The following is a 22,426-nucleotide window of genomic DNA, read 5'->3' as shown; positions in this document are numbered from 1 at the left end:
AAACGGAGGGCACCAAGACGTAGAGGACAACACGGCGAACTCACCGGTGACCTAAATGGCGGTGGAAGACCAACGGACGGCGACGGCGACGAGGAGGAAGCGGCGGGAACCTTCGGGTCGACGACGGCGAAGCTGCTCCGGTGATCTCCGGCGACGGCGAAGGGGCGGACGAGAACGGCGACGACTTGGCGAGCACGACGGTGGTCTTCCCGAGCGACGGCGACGGCTGAAACGACGGCGGCGCACGGCTGGAGCGGCGGCGGCGACGGCGAAGCTAGGGCACACGGCGCTAGAGCGATTCCGACGACTAGAGGCGAAGGCAAGGGTGGCGACGGGTAGAGGAGACACCGGGGGTCCTTTTAAAGGGGCTCGGAGGCGGCGGCGAAGGCCCACGGCGACGGCAACGGCGAAGGAAAGATCGGGAAGAACGAATCCGAGACGAACTCGAATCCAACTCTTTCCAAAACGAATTAGCCGAAGATTCCAAAGGAGAAAAGGTAGAGGAGATCCCGAGGATCATTTCCCCTCTTTCAATTCGGCCGGAGAAGGAAAGGAACGGCCGGATTTGGAAAGGAAACGGCGGCGGCGCGAAACTAGGGTTTCGGCAGCGGCGGCCGAAGGTAGACGATGACCCTGACAGGTGGGACCCACCTGTCAGCGACAGCGCGCACGCGCGGGCGGCTGCGGCTGCGGACTGGGCCGGCTGGGCCGAGGAGAGAGAGAAGGGTTTTGGGCCGACTTTCGGCCCAAAGCCAAAAGAGGACTTTTTAAAACCTTTTTCAATTTAAATTATTTCTTAAATGCAATTCCATTTATTAAAAATACTTCCTTAGCTCAAATAAATCCCAGAAAAATCTAGGAATTATAGAATTAAGCAAAGTATTTAATGAAATTTTATCTGGGCCCATTTTATATTGGAATTTATTAATTAAAACTAGATCTTCTCTTCAAGACTTTTTTTTTAAAAAAAAATTATTTCTAAAAATTCCATTTAAACAACAATTTATAAATTTTGAATTTTCAGGGTGTGACAATTCTGCATGTGTTAATTTACTCCCACACGTTCCTTCAAGAGTTCTATGCCGTCGACGAAGCGCGGGTTCTATGATATGCCATTGACAAAGCTCAGTTGCACAATATACCTTCGAACAACTTATTTTCTTCCTTATATACCATCGGTGTTAGTCAACCGTTAGTCATATGCCGTTAAGGGAGAAAAAATGACAATTTTACCCCTAGGATAAAATTGAGATTAAATAATCTTGGATATGACAAAAAGACAAGTGATTTCTATTTTTCATCAATGAGAAGATATAGTGGATCGTGACTAATGAAATCCATGAGTACGCATGATACCCTAGGGGTAAAATGGACATTTTCTTCCTCCTAATGGAATTTGACTAACTGTTGACTAGCGGTGATGACATGTAAGGAAGAAAACTAGTTGTTCGATGGTATATTATAGAACTGAGCTTTGTCAGTGGTATATTTTAGAATACATGCTTTGTCAATGGCATAGAATGGATTATCTCTTCAATTAAAGATAGCCTTTGAACTGTTAGGAGCTGAATTCGTCTGGTTGAAAATTCTGTAGAGAGAAAAAAAAATAGTATTTCTACTGTATATAGTTTAATTAGTAGCCAACTCCTTTTCCATTCGTCAAAGTAAGTGTAGTTTAACAGGTTAGACTCTTTATGGTGGAATCAGTCTATCCGGATTTAAATTCTACAGTTGACACGTGTGCTCGCACTTACGGCTAATTTTTTTTAAGTGGTACGCAACGTACCCATCGACAACAAGAAGCTCATGATGGCTTCGTTAATCTCAACATATAGCAACCAACCTATCGAAGAAGCTCACAGAAATAGGGTACATGTGCGCGCGCTTTGTTTTTCTTTAAAAGAAAGTAAAAGAAAAAGAAAAGTCCACCTCCTTGTGCGGAGAAAAAAGACGTACGATGCGCCTAACAGTAATTAAGACTACTTAGAGAATGTACAATAGTATAAACATATTTTAATAAGATAGAAGATGAGGGAGAAGAGCAGCGAGCTACAGATCTGTAGCCAACTACAGCATGGACTTCATGACAGGTGTGACCGTATATTAATAATATAGTAAGCATATACTATTGAACTTGCTCTTATATAGGAGGTGTACAATTTTATGCAACATAACTCAGCTAGGAGGTGTACAATTTTACGCAACATAACTCAGCGGAGAAATTAAAGAGACGTGCAAAGTTAATAATTAATCTACACAGCTCACCGGAGAAAGAAACGTGCAAGTTAACAATTTCACACCAGTGCGGGGTACCGGTGCGGTCGGCCGTCGGCGGCGCCGGGTATATACGCACATGCATATATGCCGTGCAATAAATTGCAGGGCACTGGAGCCGAGGTGATCATACATGTGAAGTGCTAGCTCGAACGAAACGAGATCGCGCCCAGTTAATTCCGTGCAGGGTGAGACAGCGCGAGATGATGATGACGACGACGCAGCCGCCGATGCAGCTGGTGTCCAATGCTCCGCGAGCTTCGTCGTCGCCCTTGCTCGGGCCGACGGCGGCCGGGCCGTGGCGGCGACCTCATTCGTCTTTCCGGCAGCCACACTCGTCGTCGTCTCGACGCGGTAATCGGTTAAGCACACAAGATTTTCTTTTTTTTTTTTTTTACATTGCAAGGAAACGTTGCGTACGTGTGAAGGCCCGGCCGCCCTGCATGCACATGTATTATGAGCAAGTCTAATAGTACATCCCACTACTAGCTCTAATTTATCTATAGCTAATCTAATAGCTAATTCATACAATAGTTGCTTACTATACTATTAATATATGATCCCACGTATCATACACATAGTGTGTCTTGGAGTCCGTGCTGCAGCTGGCTATAGATCTGTAGCCCGCTGCTCTTCTCTCTTATCGTTTATCTCATTAAAATATGTTTATAGCTGGCTAATAGCCTGCTATTGTATAGCACCCGTATTTTATTTGCTTTTATTTAAAAATTTGTTATTTAAAATTTTGGAGTTAATTTGGTTCTTAATTGTTTTTGTGCCAAATAGATCTCAAATCCTCTCTTAGAATTGCCTTTAAGATCCCATGAAACCCTAGGTCAAATTCAAATTCAAATCCTTTGAAATCTTCTCAAAAATTCAAACTCTATAAATCTCCGGAAAATTGTGAAAGCTCACTGTTCGAATTGGGCCTCCTTCTCTCTTTTCTCTCCCAGGCCCAACTCCCCTCCACCCCTTCCTCTCCTCTCCTCACGAACAGGCCGGCCCAACTCTGCCCAGTACTGTTCTTCTCCTACCTTGAGCCAGCCACGTGCACGCACACAAGGTGTTCGATGGAATGTTTCACCCGGGCGCCGAGTCGTGCCGAGCCGTGTGTTGCACCGAGCCACTCTCCCGTGTGCTACGCGTCGTGCCAACACCCGCGCCGCACCTTTCCCCGCACCAAACCGACGCCCGCGCCGCGCCAAGCCCGACCTCGCTCCGGTTTCTCTCCGGGAGACACGGAGCCACGCCACCCCTCGTCATCCCCTGTCCCGTCGCCGTCCGTCCGATGTCGCGGGCATCACCTCGCCATCCCGTCGCCCGTCGTGTCGACGCCAACGGATAACGGCCGCCACCTCGTCCTCCATCACCCCTAGCCCTAGGCCGAGTCACCCTCGGTCTACCATTATCCGTTCCCTTTGCTTCGTGAGGAAGGAGCTTAGCCTCCGAGCTGCGTCTCTCTCTCTCTCTTTCTCTCACGTCTTGTCGCCACCGCCGCATGACGCCGCTCCCGTCGCCTCACGCCGTCACCTTGGCCATCGCGTCGCCGCCCCACATCCGCGGACGCGCGTCCCTTCGCCGTCGCCTCGTCGTCTTGTCGCCGTCTCCTCCCGGGAAGCCGCCGAGCTCGCGCCTCCCTCTCTCTCGCGTTCCATCGCCACCACCGTGTGACGTCGCTCGCGTCGCATCGATCTGAGAATCCTACCGCCCCAAATCCCGGCCATAGCCGTCGTCGGCCGTGCGTCACCCATGTTCCGCCGCCGTTCCCGCTCTCTGCACGTCCCTTTGTGTCGTTTTGCCGTCGAGTCGCCACCGGTGCATGACACCAAGCCGTCGCGTCGCCGTCCCTTCCTCTCCGAGAATCCGGCCGAGCAAGCTAGCCACCTATCCCGGGTTCCCGGCGCATAGACTGCCAGCTCGCCGCCGCTTTCCGCCCAGCCGCCCCGCCTATAAAAGGAACCCCGAGCCCCTTCCTCGCCATCCCAACCCATCTCTCTTTCCTCTCTCACTCTCTCTCGTTCTCCTCTCTGTTGCCACCAGCCAGAGCCGCCGCGCCCTTCTCCCGACGCCGCTGTAGCCGGCGGAGCTTCGCCAGAGGACGCCGCCGCCTCCCTCTGCCGCCAGTCGTCAGGCCGCGCCCCGCCGCCGCGACACCTCGGCGCTCCAGTCCCGGGTCGAGCAGAGCGAGAGGAGGAACGAGGACGAAGCCAAGCCGGCCCTGCGCCTCCTAGCGCCGCCGTCGCCGGCGGAGCCTCGCCGGAGTCCGCCGCCACCGTCCTCGGCCGCCGGTCGCCTCGCCGCGTCCTGCCGCCGCGGCACGTCGTCGTGCTGCACCGAGCCGGGTCGACCAGGAGCGAGGAGGAAGAAGAAGAAGGAGACCCGAGCCGCTGACAGCCGGGTCCCACATCCCCTCCCCTCCAATAGCTGCTGACAAACGGGCCCGCACCTTTTTCCCTCCAATCATTCGCTGACAGGTGGGCCCCAACTCTGCCGTCAACCCTAGCGGAATATTCCAACGGAATATTCCCTTGCCGTCGAATAAATAAATCCCAGAAAATCCTTTATTCTTTGAAAATTCATAGTACATCAACCGTAACTCCGATTGACCCCGTTCAAGTTCCTAAATTTTTCTAAAATTGAGATCTACATGGTGGTACTATTGTTTCTCTGGTTTGAGCTTGTTTTATTGCCTTTTGTTTATTAGCTTTGTTTTCGCGTTAAGAGCCCGAGTTCGAAGAAGCTCCGGACGCCGCTTTCGAAGGAGAAGACCCCAACCCTGTGCAAGGCAAGCACCTTTGATCACATTGCCCCTATATATTTTCAATGATATGTTGTTTGCAAAGATGCATTGTTTAGTTCACACGATTAACATGTTTAGGCCTCGGATTGTTTATACAACCGACGGACCAACCTAGTAGTTGCACTTATATTTCATAGGTTGATGTTTCCATACCTTTGATAGCTCCACAAATATTTGCGCCGGTATCGTTATACGATTACCGAGGTAGTTTCGCTTAGCCATGCTTACGTTGTTGCCGTGTGGGAAACTTGGGTTATTCCAAATTACATGTTTAAAAATCCGGTACGTTGTACCGAGGAGTTGTGAAATAAAATGTGTTGTGAAAGTGGTGATGATGCGGAGTCATGCCTTTGTGGTTTGGCTACGTATTATCGTTAAGGACCGATTCCTTTGGGAAATCCATCCGAACACGTTACAGTGCGACCACAAGGGTATTTATGGGATGCCTCTGGCTTAGTAAATTGTTTTCACATGAGAGTTGGTGTGCCAATGGTTGTGGAATGCCAAGGATGAGGAGACGAAGTGTTACACAATTTTGCCCATCATGGGTGTCTTTTTGCCTCTATTGTGGCGTGGTACCAGTAGGAGTAGGAGGTATCCTCGTTATTTCCTGAGTGGATGACGGCTGTTATTGCCTGATACTCGGCTATGGATCTTAGCCCAACTAGGTGGCATGCGATTTTCATGGGTTAGCTTTGGAAAAACCTTATCACGAACTTCCGGTCACGGCCAGTACCGGTGTAAGTTTCGTGTCGTGTGGGTAAAGCGTGCAACCTCTGCAGAGATTAATGAACTGTTCGAACAGCCGTGCCCACGGTCAAGGGCGAGTGTAAGGTGTTTCTCATAGCGTAGATTTGTTTGACAAATGTTTGTGAAGAAATGGTTATTGGGAAGGGTAACGTTGCCAGAGTCCGCCTGTGTGGCAGACGGCTAACCTGGGTGGTTAGGAGCGGGTCTGTGTGACCTGGGGTGTCGTCCGACACCAAGGTGTTGTTAGGGCCATGATGGCGTTGATGTGCTGGGATAACCAGGAGATTTGTGTGGATTAGTGTTGTTGTGAAAGTGAAAAGGAACTAATAGAGGAGACAAAATATTTGTTGTTCGTTAATCGTGACAAGTTGTTGCAAAGCAACTTGTGGAATGGGTTGAGGCGTGAGTCTCCTCCCGACAACTAAAACTTGACTCACTCACTAGGAGTTTTGTGAAATAAATCATTTTGCCAAAATGGCAGCCTTCGCAAATAAAACCGTAGCCTCCTTGTTAGACCGACATGTCATTCTTTTCCCTGGCTTGCTGAGTACGTTAAAGTACTCACCCTTGCCCCTTATAATAATATATAGAGTATGAAGATGAAGACTTCGACCCGACCGCCGAGGAGTATCTCCAGGAGCAAGCCGAGTATGAAGACTTTTAGATGTTTCGTGCCTAGCCCCAAGCCTCGCCTGTGGGATAAGTTAGTTGCCTAGGTTCTTTGCCTAGTGCGTAGTCGCTTAGTTCTCCGTGCTGTTCGCATCTGCGCCGTCGCTTTTATGTTTTTTTGTGCTGTTGTGTTGCTCATCTATGGGCCTGTCCATGATAGCAACTTATGTAAGGACTACTACCCAGTGATGCAATAAAGCAGTTTATTTTGATTCCACATTTATTCTGTGTGTACCAGCTAGTGTATCCTGAGACTGGTACTATATCACAGGTAATGCATAACACCCTGATGTGAGTTAGCTGTGTTTATGGCTAACGAATGTCGGGGCGTTACATATTGTACCTGCTCTAAGAGCAAGTTTAATAGTACTAGTCCATTACTAGCTCTAATTCATTTATAACTAATCTAATAGCTAATATATATAATAGTTGCTTACTATACTACTAATATATGGTCCCACTTGTCATACACACATTGCGTCTTGGATTCCGTGTTGCAGCTGGCTACAGATCTGTAGCCCGCTGCTCTTCTCTCTCATCGTTTATCTTATTAAAATATATTTATATCTGGCTAATAGTCTGCTATTATACCTGCTCCAATAGCACTCCTAAACCCTAAAAGCAGTACCATGGCAATAGCTTGTCAAGTCGGGATGAAATTAATTAATTTGACGTCGCATTATAATGGATAAGACAAAAAAGAAAAAGTAGTTTTTCGCGTATTACTCTCTCCATAAAAATAAAGGAAATGTTGTCTGTCGGACGTCTGATGGGAGGAGAGGAAAATCGGACTGTGTGCCTGCCACTGCATGCATGCAGAGAATCTTTTCTTCCATACTTCCATCTTTCATTCCTTCAAAATATTTTTTCTCTTAAACTATTTATCTAATCTACGATCTGATTGTACCACTAAATTCATTATAACTAAATCTTTACAACAAGACCACACATGATTATATTTCGACAAAAAAATATTTTAGTTTTTTTATTGATTTTTTTAATGTTGCATATGGTGTTTTTTGATGTTTCAACCAGTAGTTTTACAATGTTTCAGGCCGTGTTTACTTTCTCTCCTATTCCCAACTTTCTATCACATCATATCACATCAAAAACTTTTCTACACACATAAACTTCCAACTTTTTTCCAAACTCCCAATTTTCTTCAAACTTCTAACTTTTTTTAGGAATTAAACACACCCTCAGCTAGTGTACTCATGATGTTTCACTATATACGGATCAAATGTTGCAGTGGATTTTGATATTATAGAACACGCCGTTGCAACAACTCACCCACATATTTTTAAAACCCTCTACTACGGGAATTTGGTTTATTTTTTTTCCACCAAACATGTTTCATCTAGTGCATTCACAGTGTTTCACTATATATAGATGTAATGTTGCAGCGAACTGAAATACTCCATTGCAATAAATCACCCACATATTTTAGAAACTCTCTATTAAGAGAATTTGGTTTATTTTTTGTTCCACCAAAAATGTTTCACCTAGTGTACTCACAATGTTTCACTATGTATAGATCTAATGTAGCAGTAAACTAAAACATTCTTTCGCTATTTACTGAAACGTTGTTTTTTATAAGGTGAAACAACGCCCGATTTAAACGATTCAAACATTTTCGACCTACTTAATGAAACAATTTCGATATACTTGGTGGAACATCGTGCAACATTTAAAAAAAATTCAATAATAAGCTAAATTTTTCTTTGTCGGAATATATCCATGTGTGGTCTTGTTTTGAAGATTTAATTGCAACGAATTTAACGGTGCAATCGGATCATGATTTGGATAAATAATTTAAAAGAAAAATCAGTTTAAAGTAGTTTTGCACGTAAATCGGGTGCTGACGTTATCATGACGTCAGTGCCCGATTTCCCTCTCTCCCCGTCGGATGACTGACGCGTAGTCGCGTCCTAAAAATAAATTAATTATCCCTTCTAGTACGTACTATTCCTTTGTCCACTTCCATTCCTAGATAAGTTTTTTTTTTGAACGTATTAGACATCATCGCATTGATGAGAGGACCACCAAGCAAGAAATTAACAACATAGTCTACCAGTCTATACCCTAGAATGTGATATGATGAGGTGATGTCATATTAGGGACGTGTTTTCATGCATAGAGATTGGAGAGGAAAACAAGAAAAATGTGATATATTGAATATGTTTATGAATTAAATAGTAGAAACAATATGCGTTGTTATAGTTATGTGTACCCTAGTTTCTATGTGACACGGTCATCCTTAGGCACTATATCAACAGATCCTCCTATAACACATTAGAAAGAGAGTGATTTTAGCATTCTTTAAAGAATATCATATTTTCTATTATAAAACTTAGTATCTTCATATAGGAGTATAAAATTTTAACACCTATAGATATCTTTTGAGAACCATGAAATTTCACCAATAGAAATGCTGTAAGCGAGAGTGTACCCCTTTGACGCGTGCTTAAACTTATTACGCGGTCAGGGTGCGGTCAGGGTGCATGAATCCACATATTAACTAACCTGCTCAATGAGTTAATTGAATGACATTTTCTGAATTCGAAATGTTCAAATCTTTTCTTTCAGGGTGCAAGGTACACAGCAACACACGGGGGATAGATACAAGCAAACAGCCACTTGATGAATACAGGCGACAGAAGGTACGTGCATAAAACATACAAATATAAAGCTACAAACACATGCACTGTTAAAACATTCATCTCTTATTCACGCATAGTCGCATACTGATAAGCGTATTGAATCTTAATGAAATTAAATGATCAAGATGGTGTACCTGAATGATGGAGAAGTAAGAGAAAAGACAGACAGGATAAACACCGTCAGAGAAACACTCAGGTTGTCGATGTCAGAAGGTGAGTCTTCGTTTTATCTAGAGAAAACGTGGCTGATCAGGAGTAGGAAACAGAGTCTGATATCCACCAGTGTGTGCATCTAATGCTGAATCCAATTTTCATTTAATTTGCAGTTTCAAAGACATATTCCAAACTATTCCTGGTAGATACTCTTGAAAAGGTTGGAATTTCTCGTCATTTCTCTCGCGAGATAACAAGAATCCTGGACATGGCGTACAAGTAACAGCCCTTGCAGATCACATATATATCCTCGCGTGTTCCTAGCTACTTGGCTTTTTTTTTTCTTTCATTTATCCTCACAGGTTCAAATTATTGCAGGTTATGGCTGCAAAAGGACGAGGAGATGATCATGGACATGGAGACATGTGCAATGGCATTTCGCATCCTGCGTATGCATGGATATGACGTTTCATCGGGTATTACCTGTACGGGTTTAGTTCGTTACGGCAAGTACTATAATGCTCCATATGCTGCCCCTAAAAGTGCCACATTGGATTAAATGATGAGGTGGAAGAGAGAAGTGAGGAGAGAGATGATGAGCCACCCCTAAATTAAGAGGCAACCTCCACACAAATTTCAAGAAGAGTGTGAGAGTATTAGAGACATTTGTATTTGTGTATTAGATGTGACATATTGTATGAGTTGCCTTTTAATTTATGAATGAATGATATGGATAAATTTGAAGGTGGTAGTCACATCTACCATAGCACTTTGCCCTTATGGCGAGAGCTTTGCTAACACTAATTTGCTAACTAACCAACCAGCTTAAACTTTGGTGCAGATGTGTTAGCTCACTTTTCTGAAGAATCCAGATTCCCTGATTCAGTCGTCCAGGGCAGTCTGAATGATACCAAAGCTATACTTGAATTGTATAAAGCTTCAAAGGTACGAATCTTTGATGATGAGTGGACTTTGGATAAAATTGACTCTTGGACAACTGAACTACTAAGGCAGCAATTATGTTCCAACAAAATATCAACATCAGTAATGCCCCAGGAGGTAACAACAGTAACTGAATTATGTTTATTCGCTTTCAGATTCCCATAATAATCGTGTATATGTCGTCTCAGCATTTCCTATATACTTTCAGGTGGAATGTGCTCTTCAACTTCCATTCTACTCTTCTGTTTTGGAACCATTAGAACACAAGAGGAACATCGAACATTTTAGCACCAACGGGATTCAAATGCGAAAATCAGCATTTCTGTAAGAGATCCATCTATCTGCGCCTAGACCATTTTGGCACTTTGAGATAAAAAGTTTCCATGCACGTTAACCAGAAAACATTTGGCAATTGATTTAATTCCAAAATTCAAAATTAATAACAAATTATTCTTTGTCTAAGCCGCAATATATATAATTCGAATAATAAGGAACACACACACACACACACATAGCATATCATTAAAAGTTTTGTTATCACAATAACAACAATAATTGTTCATCCAATGCACAGGCTGGTGACTAGTCTTACAAAGCAGTGTGACCTTTTAATAATTGCACACTTCATTCCTATATATTCTTAGAAAAGAAATTGTAATGAAATATTATTCAGGCCGCACCACATCGCTGAAGATATTATAGCATTGGCCGTTGCAGAATTCCATTCTGCCCAATCCCTTTACCGGCAAGAACTTCAGTATGTTGATAGGTAAATACAACTATCACATCCCTGTTATTGTCTATATATATTCAAGCGAAGAAGATACTTTGTTCAGATTCTAATTTTAAGTTGTATGCAACTTGTTGTTGGCAAAAGATGGGTGAAAGAGGTTCGGCTGGACCAGCTCAAGTTTCTAAGGATACTGCCATTGGATGTGTTCTTCTTCCTCGCTTCATCTGTGTTACCTCGTGAATTATCGGATGCCCGCATTGCATGGATCCAGAACTGTCTGCTGACAACCGCAGTCGATGACTTGTTCGATGTCGCGGGATCGAGCGAAGAGCTACAAAATCTCATCGCATTATTCGAAAAGTAATAATCTTCCCCGATGGCTCTTAATATATACTTACACTGGAAATTAATCAAAACACATGACATGATCAGCAAATTAATGCCATCGCGGCGTGATATGCAGGTGGGATGCGCACAACGAAATCGGGTTTTGCTCCGAGGATGTGGAGACCGTGTTCTACGCGGTGTATAACACGAGCAACAAGATCGGAGAAAGGGCTGCAGAGGTGCAAAATCGCAGCGTCATCAGCCACATTGCCCAACTTGTAAGGCACATGTTCCTTGATGCTGCATATATGGATCAATTAATTAATGATCAGATCGACTTTTCTCTAATGATTAACCAATTAAGCTGTTGCTTGCAAAATGAATGAATGAATGCAGTGGCTGGACACGGCGAGAGCGATGATGAAGGAGGCGGAGTGGAGCAGAGAGGGGCACGTGCCGTCCATGGAGGAGTACATGCCGGTGGCGGAGGTGTCGTTCGCGCTGGGGCCCATCGTCCCCACGTCGCTGTACCTGATGGGGCCGGAGCTCCTCCCCGAGGAGGTGGTCAGGGGCCCCGAGTACGGCGGCCTGATGCGGCTCACCAACGTGTGCTGCCGCCTCCTCAATGACATGGCGTCGTACGGGAGGGAGAGCGGCGACGGCAAGATCGCCAACAGCGTCCTGCTGCTGCACCTGCACTCGGCGTCGTCGGTGGACATGGCGAAGGAGGAGATACGGCGGACCGTGGAGGCCTCCAAGAGGGAGCTGCTGAGGCTGGTTATTACCGCCGCCGGCGGCGGTGGTGTCCCTAGGCCGTGCAAGGATCTGTTTTGGAACATGTGCAAGGTGGCGAACCTGACCTATTTGCAGGCCAATGGTTATTGCTCGCTGGAGGAGATGTTAGGAGCGGCGAGTGCTGTGGTGCATGACCCGCCACTGGTGGAGAAAACATCTTTCGTCGGTCGGCCGATTTCCACAATAGTCCCGGTTGCAATAAAAACCGGGGCTAAAGATGATCTTTAGTCCCGGTTCAAAAGGGTAACGGGCATATTTGATCTTTAGTCCCGGTTTGTGTTACCAACCGGGATTAAAGATCATCTTTAGTCCCGGTTCGAATGCTGTCAGGGCCTGTCAGGCCCAACCGGGACTAAAGATCCCGGTGATCTTTAGCCCCGGTTGGTAACCAACCGGGACTAAAGTCCCACCCCTATATATATGTCTTCTTCCTCCTCCAGCTGCCCGAGCAAGCTTCAAAATTTCTTCAAAAAAGAGGGGAGGTCATGCCAAAATTTCTATTGAATTTATTTTGGTGATTACATACAAATCGGAGGTGCCTAAAAGGTTTGCAACTTCATCCTCCAATGTTTATTTTTTGTCATACTACATTTGCACCTATGTTTTGCACACTTTTTTTGTCTCCAAAATTTAGTTGTAAGTTGATGAGAGAGAAAATGTGTGTGGGGAAGAAAGAATATATAGAAATTTAGTTCATTTGCTAAACAAGGTTTTATAAAATAGTTGAGAAGGAAAACTCTAGTGAAAGTTAATCTTAAATAATAGAAAACAAACTAAAATGAAAATTAAAAGAAGTAAAACACATTAAAATTAGTTTAAAACTTTACAAATAGTTTTTAAGAATTATTTGGTGTAATATTTTATGATTTTTGTATGAATAAAGATATCTTATAATTATTGTATGACTGTCATTATTGTAAGAATAATTATTTGTGTACGGTTTTTTTGACTCATGTAGATGGATCGGCAATGGATGTACGCTGACCGGCGGTCCAAAGAGTTTATTGACGGCGTGCACTATTTTTTGAGAGTGGCCGAAGCTAACAGGCAAAGGGGTTTTATTTGTTGTCCATGCAATAAGTGTAAGAATCAGAAGGAGTATTCTGCATCCAGGACTATTCATTTCCACTTGTTTGAGTCGGGGTTCATGCCAAGCTATAATTGTTGGACATCCCACGGAGAGCAAGGTGTTGAAATGGAAGAAGATGAAGTGGAAGACGACAATATTCCGGACTTTGCTCAGTATGTTGGATTTGAAGGAAATCAAACGGGCGAGGAGGAAATAGCTGCTGATGGTAACGACGTTGCGGATGATCTTGGTCAGATGTTGCAGGACGCCAGGGAGGACTGCGAAAGTGAAAATGAGGCCCATAAATTGGACAAGATGTTGGAGGACCACAGAACTTCGTTGTACCCAGGTTGCGAGCAGGGGCACAAAAAGTTGGATACCACTCTGGAGTTGTTGCAATGGAAGGCAAAAAATGGGGTTAGTGACAAGGCATTTGGCGATTTATTGAAACTCATCAAGAACATTCTTCCGGGGGGAAACAAATTGCCCGAGACAACGTACGAGGCTAAGAAGATAGTCTGCCCGTTAGGACTGGAAGTTCATAAGATTCACGCATGTCCGAACGATTGTATCCTATATCGCGGTGAGGAGTATGAGAACCTAGAAGCATGCCCTGTTTGCAAAGCACTACGATACAAGATTAGACGGGACGATCCAAGAGAAGTTGACGGGCAGCTAACAAAGAAGAGAATTCCTGCTAAGGTGATGTGGTATTTCCCTATAATACCACGGCTAAGGCGTTTGTTCAGGAACAAGGGGAATGCTAGAATGTTACGATGGCACGCTGAAGAGCGTCAACAGGACGGGATGCTGAGACACCCCGCCGATGGTTCGCAATGGCGAAACATCGACAGAAAATTTAAAGAATTTGGAAAGGACGCACGAAACATACGGTTTGGTTTGAGTACGGATGGCATGAATCCTTTTGGAGAGATGAGCAGCGGCCATAGCACTTGGCCCGTTACGATGTGTATCTACAACCTCCCCCCTGGCTATGCATGAAGAGGAAGTACATAATGATGCCGATTATTATTCAAGGCCCCAAGCAACCTGGTAACGACATCGACGTGTACCTAAGACCACTGGTAGAAGATCTTAAACAGTTGTGGAAGAAGGAAGGTGTCCCCGTGTGGGACGAGGACAAACAGGAGGAGTTTAACCTACGAGCGCTGCTGTTCGTAACCATCAACGATTGGCCTGCACTTAGCAACCTATCCGGACAGTCCAACAAGGGGTACAAGGCTTGCACTCACTGTATGGATGAAACAGAAAGTACGTATCTTAAGCACTGTAGGAAGGTTGTATACATGGGTCATCGTCGATTCCTTGCAGCAAACCACCCGGTACGGAAGAAAGGCAAGCACTTCGAACATAAGGCCGACCACCGTACGAAGCCTAAACATCGCAGCGGGAAAACAGTGTTTGCTATGGTTAAAGATCTTAAAGTAGTGTTCGGAAAGGGGCCTGGAAGCCAGCATATAGAGAGCGAAGATGGTCACGCGGCGATGTGGAAAAAGAACTCTATATTTTGGGAGTTACCATATTGGAAATTCTTGGACGTACGCCACGCAATCGACGTGATGCACCTCACTAAGAACCTTTGCGTAAACCTTCTTGGCTTCCTAGGTGTATACGGAAAGTCGAAAGATACACTGGAAGCACGTAATGATCTGAAGCATATGGAACAACGCGGCGACCTTCACCCGGAACCAAAGGAGAAAGGAAGCCATTACTTGAGTCCAGCCAGCTACACTCTTAGCAAGGCAGAGAAGGAAAGTATGTTTGAATGCTTGGAGAGCATAAAGGTACCGTCTGGATACTCCACGAATATCAAGCGAATAATAAGCACGAAGGAGAAGAAGTTCACAAACCTAAAGTCTCATGACTGTCACGTGTTGATGACACAACTGCTACCAGTTGTAATAAGGGGTATCCTTCCAGACAATGTCCGGGCAACAATAACAAAGCTATGTGCATTCATGAACGCAATTTCGCAGAAGGTCATCGATCCGGATAGATTAGAAGCCCTTCAGAATGAAGTGGTGCAATGTCTCGTCAGTTTTGAGTTGATATTTCCACCTTCATTTTTCAATATAATGACGCATCTGCTTTGTCACCTTGTGAAAGAGATCCGTATTCTCGGGCCTATGTACCTACACAACATGTTTCCTTTCGAGAGGTACATGGGCGTTCTGAAGAAGTATGTTCGTAACCGTGCTCGTCCAGAGGCAAGCATCGCCAAGGGTTATGGAACAGAGGAGGTCATCGAATTTTGCGTAGAATTTATCGAAGACCTTCGCCCAATCGGGGTACCTGAATCACGCCATGAAGGGAGACTACGGGGAAAGGGAACTCTCGGAAGGAAAGCAATAATGACGGTAGAAAACAATTTATTCCGTAAAGCCCATTTCACTGTTCTGCAACACTCTTCATTGGTAGCTCCTTACATCGAGGAGCACTTGGCTCTAGTTCGCGCCAGGAACATCGGTAAGTCCGATGCATGGATTACACGGCATCACATTGATACTTTCCCCGCGTGGCTACGACAACATCTCATGGGTAACGAGTCGATCAACCAACAACTTGCCTTCCTGGCGAGGGGACCGTCTGGGTCGATCACGACATTCCAGGGATATGAGATCAATGGGTACACATTCTACACGAGAGCCCAAGACATGAAGAGCACGAACCAAAACAGCGCTGTTCGTGTCGATGCCAGGGGACACGATGGAACAACTGCCACGTATTACGGTGCCATCGAGGACATATGGGAACTTGACTATGGTCCTCTCAAGGTTCCTCTGTTCCGGTGCCAATGGGTTAGGTTGACTGGTGGAGGCGTAATGATTGATGACAGTGGGATGACAACTGTTGACCTTAACAAGGTTGGATACTCGGACGAACCTTTTGTCCTTGCCAATGATGTAACGCAAGTCTTTTTCGTGAAGGACATGTCTAGCAAAGGAAAGAAGGACAGAGGGCCTAATGAGCCTAAGCGTCAAGTGGTTCTCCCAGGCAAAAGAAAAATCGTCGGAGTTGAGGACAAGACTGACGAGGATTACGATCAGTTGGATGGGCAACCCCCTTTCACGGTGACGATTGACCCTAGCATCCTCCTATCAAATGAAGACACCCCTTACTCACGCAGCGATCACAAGGAGGGAACAATAGTGAGGAGAAAGTACGTGCGGTCAACCGTCACCGCCGATGTAATGCCGTAATTATTGTGTACACGATGTAAACTATTTTGGATGTATTGATTATCCATATAAATCAATTGATGTATGGCATATGTTAATTACGCACGATTATTAGAGGTTTCAACAAGTTTAAATCATGTATATGCTAGTTATATGTGATACTTACAATTTTTAAAAGTTTTAAATCACACAGGTGGCAATTTCATATGTATGTTAATTAGAGTTTTTAACATTTAATTTACTAGCATTCATATGCTAATTATAATTGACTAGAGGATTTTTAAAAGTTTTAAATCACGCAAGTGGCAATTTCATATGTTAATTAGAGTTTTTAACATTTAATTTACTATCATTCATATGCAAATTATAATTGACTGGAGAATTTTTAAAAGTATTAAATTTAATATATTTTTAAAACTATCATTCATATATTAGAGTTTTTCACAATTTAATTTACTATCTTTCATATGCTACTTATATATGACTATTCGAATTTTTAAAAGGTTTAAATCATGCATGTGGCATTTACATATGTTAATTAGAGTTTTTAGCATTTAATTTAATATAATTCCTACGCTAAGTATATATGATGATTACAATTTTTATTAATTTTAAATCATGCAGTATGTACATACATATCTTAATTAGAGTTTTTACCAATATAATAATATCATTCATATATATGCTAAGTATATATATATATATATTGGAATTTTTATTAATTATAAGTCATATATTTGCTTATTACGATTTATCCACTTAATTTATTACAGACAAAAATAATTTTTCGAAGTAATTGTCATTAATCTTTGTACTTTAAATAATGTTAATGCATTAACTTCTATTTTATAAACACATATGTAAGCGAAAATCATATGCAGTGCTATAATCTTTAGTCCCGGTTCTTAACCCTAACCGGGTTTAAAAAGAATTTCGAAATAGCGGGAAAAGATATTTACTCCCGGTTGGTAATACCAACCGGGACTAACGATCATCTTTAGTCCCGGTTGTTGAGAACAACCGGGAGTAAATATGTTTTATTTACTCCCGGTTGTTCTCAACAACCGGGACTAAAGATTTAGTCCCGGTTGTTCTCAACAACCGGGAGTAAAGATCTTTTCTTTACTCCCGGTTGTTCTCAACAACCGGGACTAAAGATATATTTAGTCCCGGTTGTTCTCAACAACCGGGAGTAAAAATCCGGGGTTATATATATTCCCGGTGCGCCCTCGTCTTCTTCACCAACACTTAGACGTTTTCGGCCGATCGATCTCTCTCGGCCTCTCTCCTTCGCCGCCACTGCCTAGGGCAAATCCCCGCGCCGACGCCGCCGTATCTCGCCGTCGTCTCGAGCTCGTCGTCCTCGCCGCAGCCTCCGCCTCCTCCACTGCCGCCGCATCTCTGGGGTGAGAGCCGCCGCCGCCAGATCTCCCTTCATGCATCTCGATCTCTCCGATATCGATCTCTCTCCGTCGCGCCGCCCGCCACGAGACGCCGCGCCACGACGACGACGCGCCACGACGACGACGTGCCACGCCGCCGCCTTCGCCGCCGCCGCATGCCAACGCCACGCCGCCGCCGCCGTCGCCACGCCGCCGCCGCCTTCGCCGCCGCGCGCGCAATGCCGCCGCCGCCACGCCACGCCGCCGCCGCCACGCCACGCCACGCCGCCGCCGCCACGCCACGCCGCCGCCGCCACGGCCCCGCAACGCCACGCCGCCGCCGCCGTCGCCACGCCGCCGCCGCCGCCGCCACGCCGCCGCGCCAACCGCCGCCCCGATGCCGCCACACCGCCGTTAACGAACGAGAACGAGAACGATCGAACGAACGAGAGCGAGAACGAACACGTCAATGTACGTTGCCGCGAGAACGTGAACGAGAACGAGAACGATCGAATGAACGAGAGCGAGAACGAGAACGATCGATCGAAGACAAGCGAGAACGAGGGAACGAACGTGAACGAGCTAGGGAACGTGAACGAGCGAACGAACGAGGACGAACGTTAACGTGAAATGCAATATATATATATATATATATATATATATATATATATATATATATATATATATATATATATATATATATATATATATATATGTTACTTCGCATTTATCCTAATACATCTTTTTGTATCTTGCAGAAAAGACGTGTTGTCGGAGTCGTCCGTCAAGCCTGAGTGGAAGAGCTAGCCCTAGAAGGAATTGGAGCAGGCAAGTGACGTAATAATATAAATGATTGTTATATTTGTAATGCAATTAATTAAGATTATTAGACCTGTAATTGGACTTATCATATAAGATTGTGTAGTGTTCTAATATTATTTGAGTTTTAATATAAGATTACTTTATTTGTAATTAGACTTAGTATGTATAATTATTGACTACGGAATTGGTGCGACAAGTAGCAATTGACTATTGTAGTCTTAATTAGACTTAGCATATACGCACGAAACACTTAGCATAGATGACTATTTTAGTCTTAGCATGTAATATTATTTGAGTTTTAATATAAGATTACTTTATTTGTAATTAGACTTAGTATGTAATTATTGACTACGGAATTGGTGCGACAAGTAGCAATTGACTATTGTAGTCTTAATTAGACTTAGCATATACGCACGAAACACTTAGCATATACATGACTATTTTAGTCTTAGCATGTAATATTATTTGAGTTTTAATATAAGATTACTTTATTTGTAATTAGACTTAGTATGTAATTATTGACTACGGAATTGGTGCGACAAGTAGCAATTGACTATTGTAGTCTTAATTAGACTTAGCATATACGCACGAAACACTTAGCATATACATGACTATTGTAGTCTTAGCATGTAATATTATTTGAGTTTTAATATAAGATTATTTTATTTGTAATTAGACTTAGTATATAATTATTTACTAGCTAGGGTTGTATAATATACGTCACCTAGACTTAACTTATATCACGATTTGTAATTAGACTTAGCACGTAAGGTTGTGTAGGGTTCTAATGTACGACATTTACACTTAGCATACATGACTTAGATTGTTAAAACATAAATGTCTCGTGACATAGCAGATGTTTCTTGTATCAACAGATGGCTGACCGCGATGAGGAACAGATATTGTACGATACAATCGCGGAGGGAAGCAGCCAGTACTGGAATGAAGAAGAGGGGAACGAGGATCCAAACCAGTACTTGAACGAGGAAGGAAACGTGGAGAGGGATGCGGAGGGGAACCAGCAGGGGCACGTGGAAAGGGATGTGGAGGGGAACCAGGAGGAGGAGGCTAGTGGTAGTCAACCCTCCGTTGGACAGAAGAGGGCACACGGGCAACGAGGTGCAGCGAAGAAGCTTGAGGGTCGGCACATCATAACGGAAGTGCAAGAAGATGGACGTCCTAGTGCCCCGGCCGAAGCCGCCAAGAACTATGTACGTCACAGCGGTTGGGTTGTGCGGGATAACGTGCCTGTCAGTACGGTGTACTGGCGAAGAACAAGGGCACGCGGAGATCATGAGAGCTTTGTCCCAGATTCGGAGAAAGAGATGCTGTGGACCACAATGCTCGAGACATTCACCCTTCCTGCGGGTACAGAGGACAAAGTGAAAAGGTGGACTCTGAAGAAAATGGCAGAACAGTTTCAGAGCTTCAAGGGAGATCTGTACCAGAAGTATATACTGAAGGGGCAGACACCGAACTTCGACACATTCCCAAAGCTAAGGGATCACTGGGACGAGTTCGTTGCTTATAAGACAGGTGAACAAGGGCAGGCGATGATGGAAAGAAACAAAGAAAATGCCGCCAAGAAGAAGTACCATCACCACTTGGGGTCAGGAGGCTATAGCGTCGCGATGCCGAAGTGGGAGCAGATGGAGGCTAGCTTGATTGAGAGGGGTATCGAACCGGCAACAGCCAATTGGCCGGAACGATCAAAGTTCTGGTACTATGCTCACGGTGGAACGCTCAACCCAGCTGATGGCTCACTGGTCTTCGGCGATCAGATACGAGAGGCTGCGCGACGACTAACAGATACAGTGGAAGCCTCCTCTCAGGGCACGTTCCGACCAGACAGAGATAGGGACGAGCTGACACTCGCCCTGCAGACTCCAGAGCATCCAGGACGAACACGAGGGAAAGGGGTGATTCCTTGGAAGATTGGTTTCAAGGAGGACATCCACACGTACAGGAGTCGGATGAGGAGCAAGAGAGATACCGAGGCGAAGATTGCAGACCTAGAGTTCCGGGTATCGAGCTACGAACTCAACATGCAAGAGGAGGTGGCAAGGAAGGTTGATGAACGCATGGCCGCACATCGGTCCCATGATCCCCAGCCGACCATTCCTCCTGCAATGGTGAGCCCGTCAGGAAACCGTAGCAGCTGCGCCTCAACGGGGCAGGTAGGATCACAGAGCATGGACGCCATGCAAACACAGGACGAATCGACCTGTCCCGTTGATGACATCACTCAGCGGACACCATGTGAGCTGCATATTCCCTTCAAGAACTTATCAATAAAGGTAAGATTTAGCCATTCCGCTAGTTGCTGCTTATATATGTTGATTACTAATAAATAATCTCTCACAACATGAAGGTGGCGTCGGGCATGGCCATCCCAACGGACCCTTCAGGTACTTACCACTGCAGGCCGATTCCAGCAGGATACTCGAAGGTCGAAATTGAGTTGGTCGAAGGCGCGTACGAGGACCTCGAGCTGGATTACCCTGGAGGAGACGGTGAGACGCATCTACGAGACACAAGCCATGCCATTATTCTATGGCGCAGGCGGTACATCATCCTCCCTGGGCGACAAGCGGCGTCTCGTGCACCATCTCCTCCGGCTCCGCCATCTCCTCCTCAGGATCCTGCACCGTCTCCTCCTCATGCTCCGCCAGCACCGTCTCCACCTCAGGCTCCAGCATCGACTCCTCCTCAGGATCCTGCACCGACTCCTCCTCGTGCTCCTACACCTACTCCCCCGCAAGCTCCTCTTCCGGCACCTTCAAAGTCAAGGGCCCCCCCAGCTCCACCGCCTGCCCACACAAGGGCAACGAAGAAGGCGAAAGTTGACGCCGCCAAGAACAAGGACCCGGGGTACGATTGCACGCAAGAGGAGCTTGACGCTAACGTTGCATCAGAAGTCAAGAGACAATTCAAGCCTCGAAGTCCAGAAAAGAAGATTCCTATAGACCCCAGTGTCAGGAACTTCTTCAGGGGTATGTCTGCATCTGTCAAGGAGGCCATCAAGCTATCGGACTATGAGCGAACGCTGAAGAAAGCATCTTCTAGAAAGTCCAAACCAGTCCCTCAGCTTGGAGAGTAACCAAACCAGGAGATCGAGCCGTTGGTGACCGGTAAAGAAATGACGATAGAACAATTTATTACTGACACCGGTCTAACTACGGATCAATTGCTAGGAGTCGCACCAATCGAAAAGGCGGAAGTGAAATACATGTACGAACTCGGTAAACCGCTTGTCAAGCCTGAGCTGCTGCAGTCCCTACCCACACAAATGTACAAGTTCCATCAGCTGTACATGGAGATGAGCGCCACCGGTAGAGAGATGATCGGAGCGAGGATCAGGGACACGGACTTCTTGCAAGGAGATGACATTCTCTGGATCAATTTCAGGGGAATCTACGAACTATACCAGCTGGACGCCCTCGACGTCTCTATTATGAGTTGCTGGATTTTGTAAGTATATCGTTCAGTTAGATTTCTTACTATACGTCTCCTTTAATTAATTAGGTCCTTGTATATAAGTAGACTATAGAAAATAATATACTCCCTTTTATCGTTGTAGAATGGAGATTCAAAGGGCCCGACGGCGGAGGGTTTTCGATACTGGATTCATCGACCCTCGGAAAGTAAACGTCGCAATGCTCGACCAATATCCACAAGAAACAGAGGACAATCTCGTCCATCTCCTGAAGGCGCAGCATTACAAGACGTTCATACTGTTGCCATACAACACAGAGTTAGTTTAATTTTACTGTCTTCCTACATACCAAATTTCATTCCCGTACGAACTTGCTAAGTGTTTCATATGTAATGCATCCCACGCACATTGCAG

The 22,426-nt window shown here is 45.1% G+C and overlaps 2 protein-coding genes and 1 long non-coding RNA gene across 3 annotated transcripts; all 3 read left to right on the top strand.

Annotated features, from left to right (window-relative positions):
* Positions 1-2,439: 2,439 nt before the first annotated feature.
* On the top strand, positions 2,440-12,600 carry LOC107276259 (dolabradiene synthase KSL4, chloroplastic). The gene is made up of 11 exons (XM_066307143.1): positions 2,440-2,628; positions 9,080-9,153; positions 9,279-9,366; positions 9,480-9,585; positions 9,685-9,782; positions 10,148-10,365; positions 10,457-10,572; positions 10,922-11,017; positions 11,126-11,341; positions 11,445-11,586; positions 11,705-12,600. Exons 1-11 carry the CDS (start codon positions 2,478-2,480, stop codon positions 12,329-12,331), a joined length of 1,932 nt encoding a protein of 643 aa, XP_066163240.1. The 5' UTR covers positions 2,440-2,477; the 3' UTR covers positions 12,332-12,600.
* On the top strand, positions 4,254-6,710 carry LOC136355041 (uncharacterized). The gene is made up of 3 exons (XR_010739085.1): positions 4,254-4,748; positions 4,979-5,059; positions 6,415-6,710. It is a non-coding gene; the product is annotated as an uncharacterized lncRNA (long non-coding RNA).
* Positions 12,601-13,076: 476 nt separating the features above from the next.
* LOC112937922 (uncharacterized) lies at positions 13,077-16,401 on the top strand. The gene is made up of 2 exons (XM_066307262.1): positions 13,077-14,109; positions 14,211-16,401. Exons 1-2 carry the CDS (start codon positions 13,077-13,079, stop codon positions 16,391-16,393), a joined length of 3,216 nt encoding a protein of 1,071 aa, XP_066163359.1. The 3' UTR covers positions 16,394-16,401.
* The last annotated feature ends 6,025 nt before the right edge of the window (positions 16,402-22,426 follow it).

The sequence above is a fragment of the Oryza sativa genome, chromosome 2 (assembly GCF_034140825.1).
Source record: "Oryza sativa Japonica Group chromosome 2, ASM3414082v1".
Taxonomy (NCBI): domain Eukaryota; kingdom Viridiplantae; phylum Streptophyta; class Magnoliopsida; order Poales; family Poaceae; genus Oryza; species Oryza sativa.
This window is presented reverse-complemented; position numbering and strand designations above follow the sequence as displayed.

Bases quoted from the DNA above. Each gene is read 5' to 3' on its own strand.
- LOC112937922 (XM_066307262.1), top strand. From the start codon at position 13,077: ATGTACGCTGACCGGCGGTCCAAAGAGTTTATTGACGGCGTGCACTAT. The intron at 14,110-14,210 runs GCAGCGGCCATA...TTATTATTCAAG, and splicing joins GAATCCTTTTGGAGAGATGA to GCCCCAAGCAACCTGGTAAC.
- LOC107276259 (XM_066307143.1), top strand. From the start codon at position 2,478: ATGATGATGACGACGACGCAGCCGCCGATGCAGCTGGTGTCCAATGCT. The intron at 2,629-9,079 runs GTAATCGGTTAA...CTTTTCTTTCAG, and splicing joins CTCGTCGTCGTCTCGACGCG to GGTGCAAGGTACACAGCAAC. The intron at 9,154-9,278 runs GTACGTGCATAA...TAAATGATCAAG, and splicing joins ATGAATACAGGCGACAGAAG to ATGGTGTACCTGAATGATGG.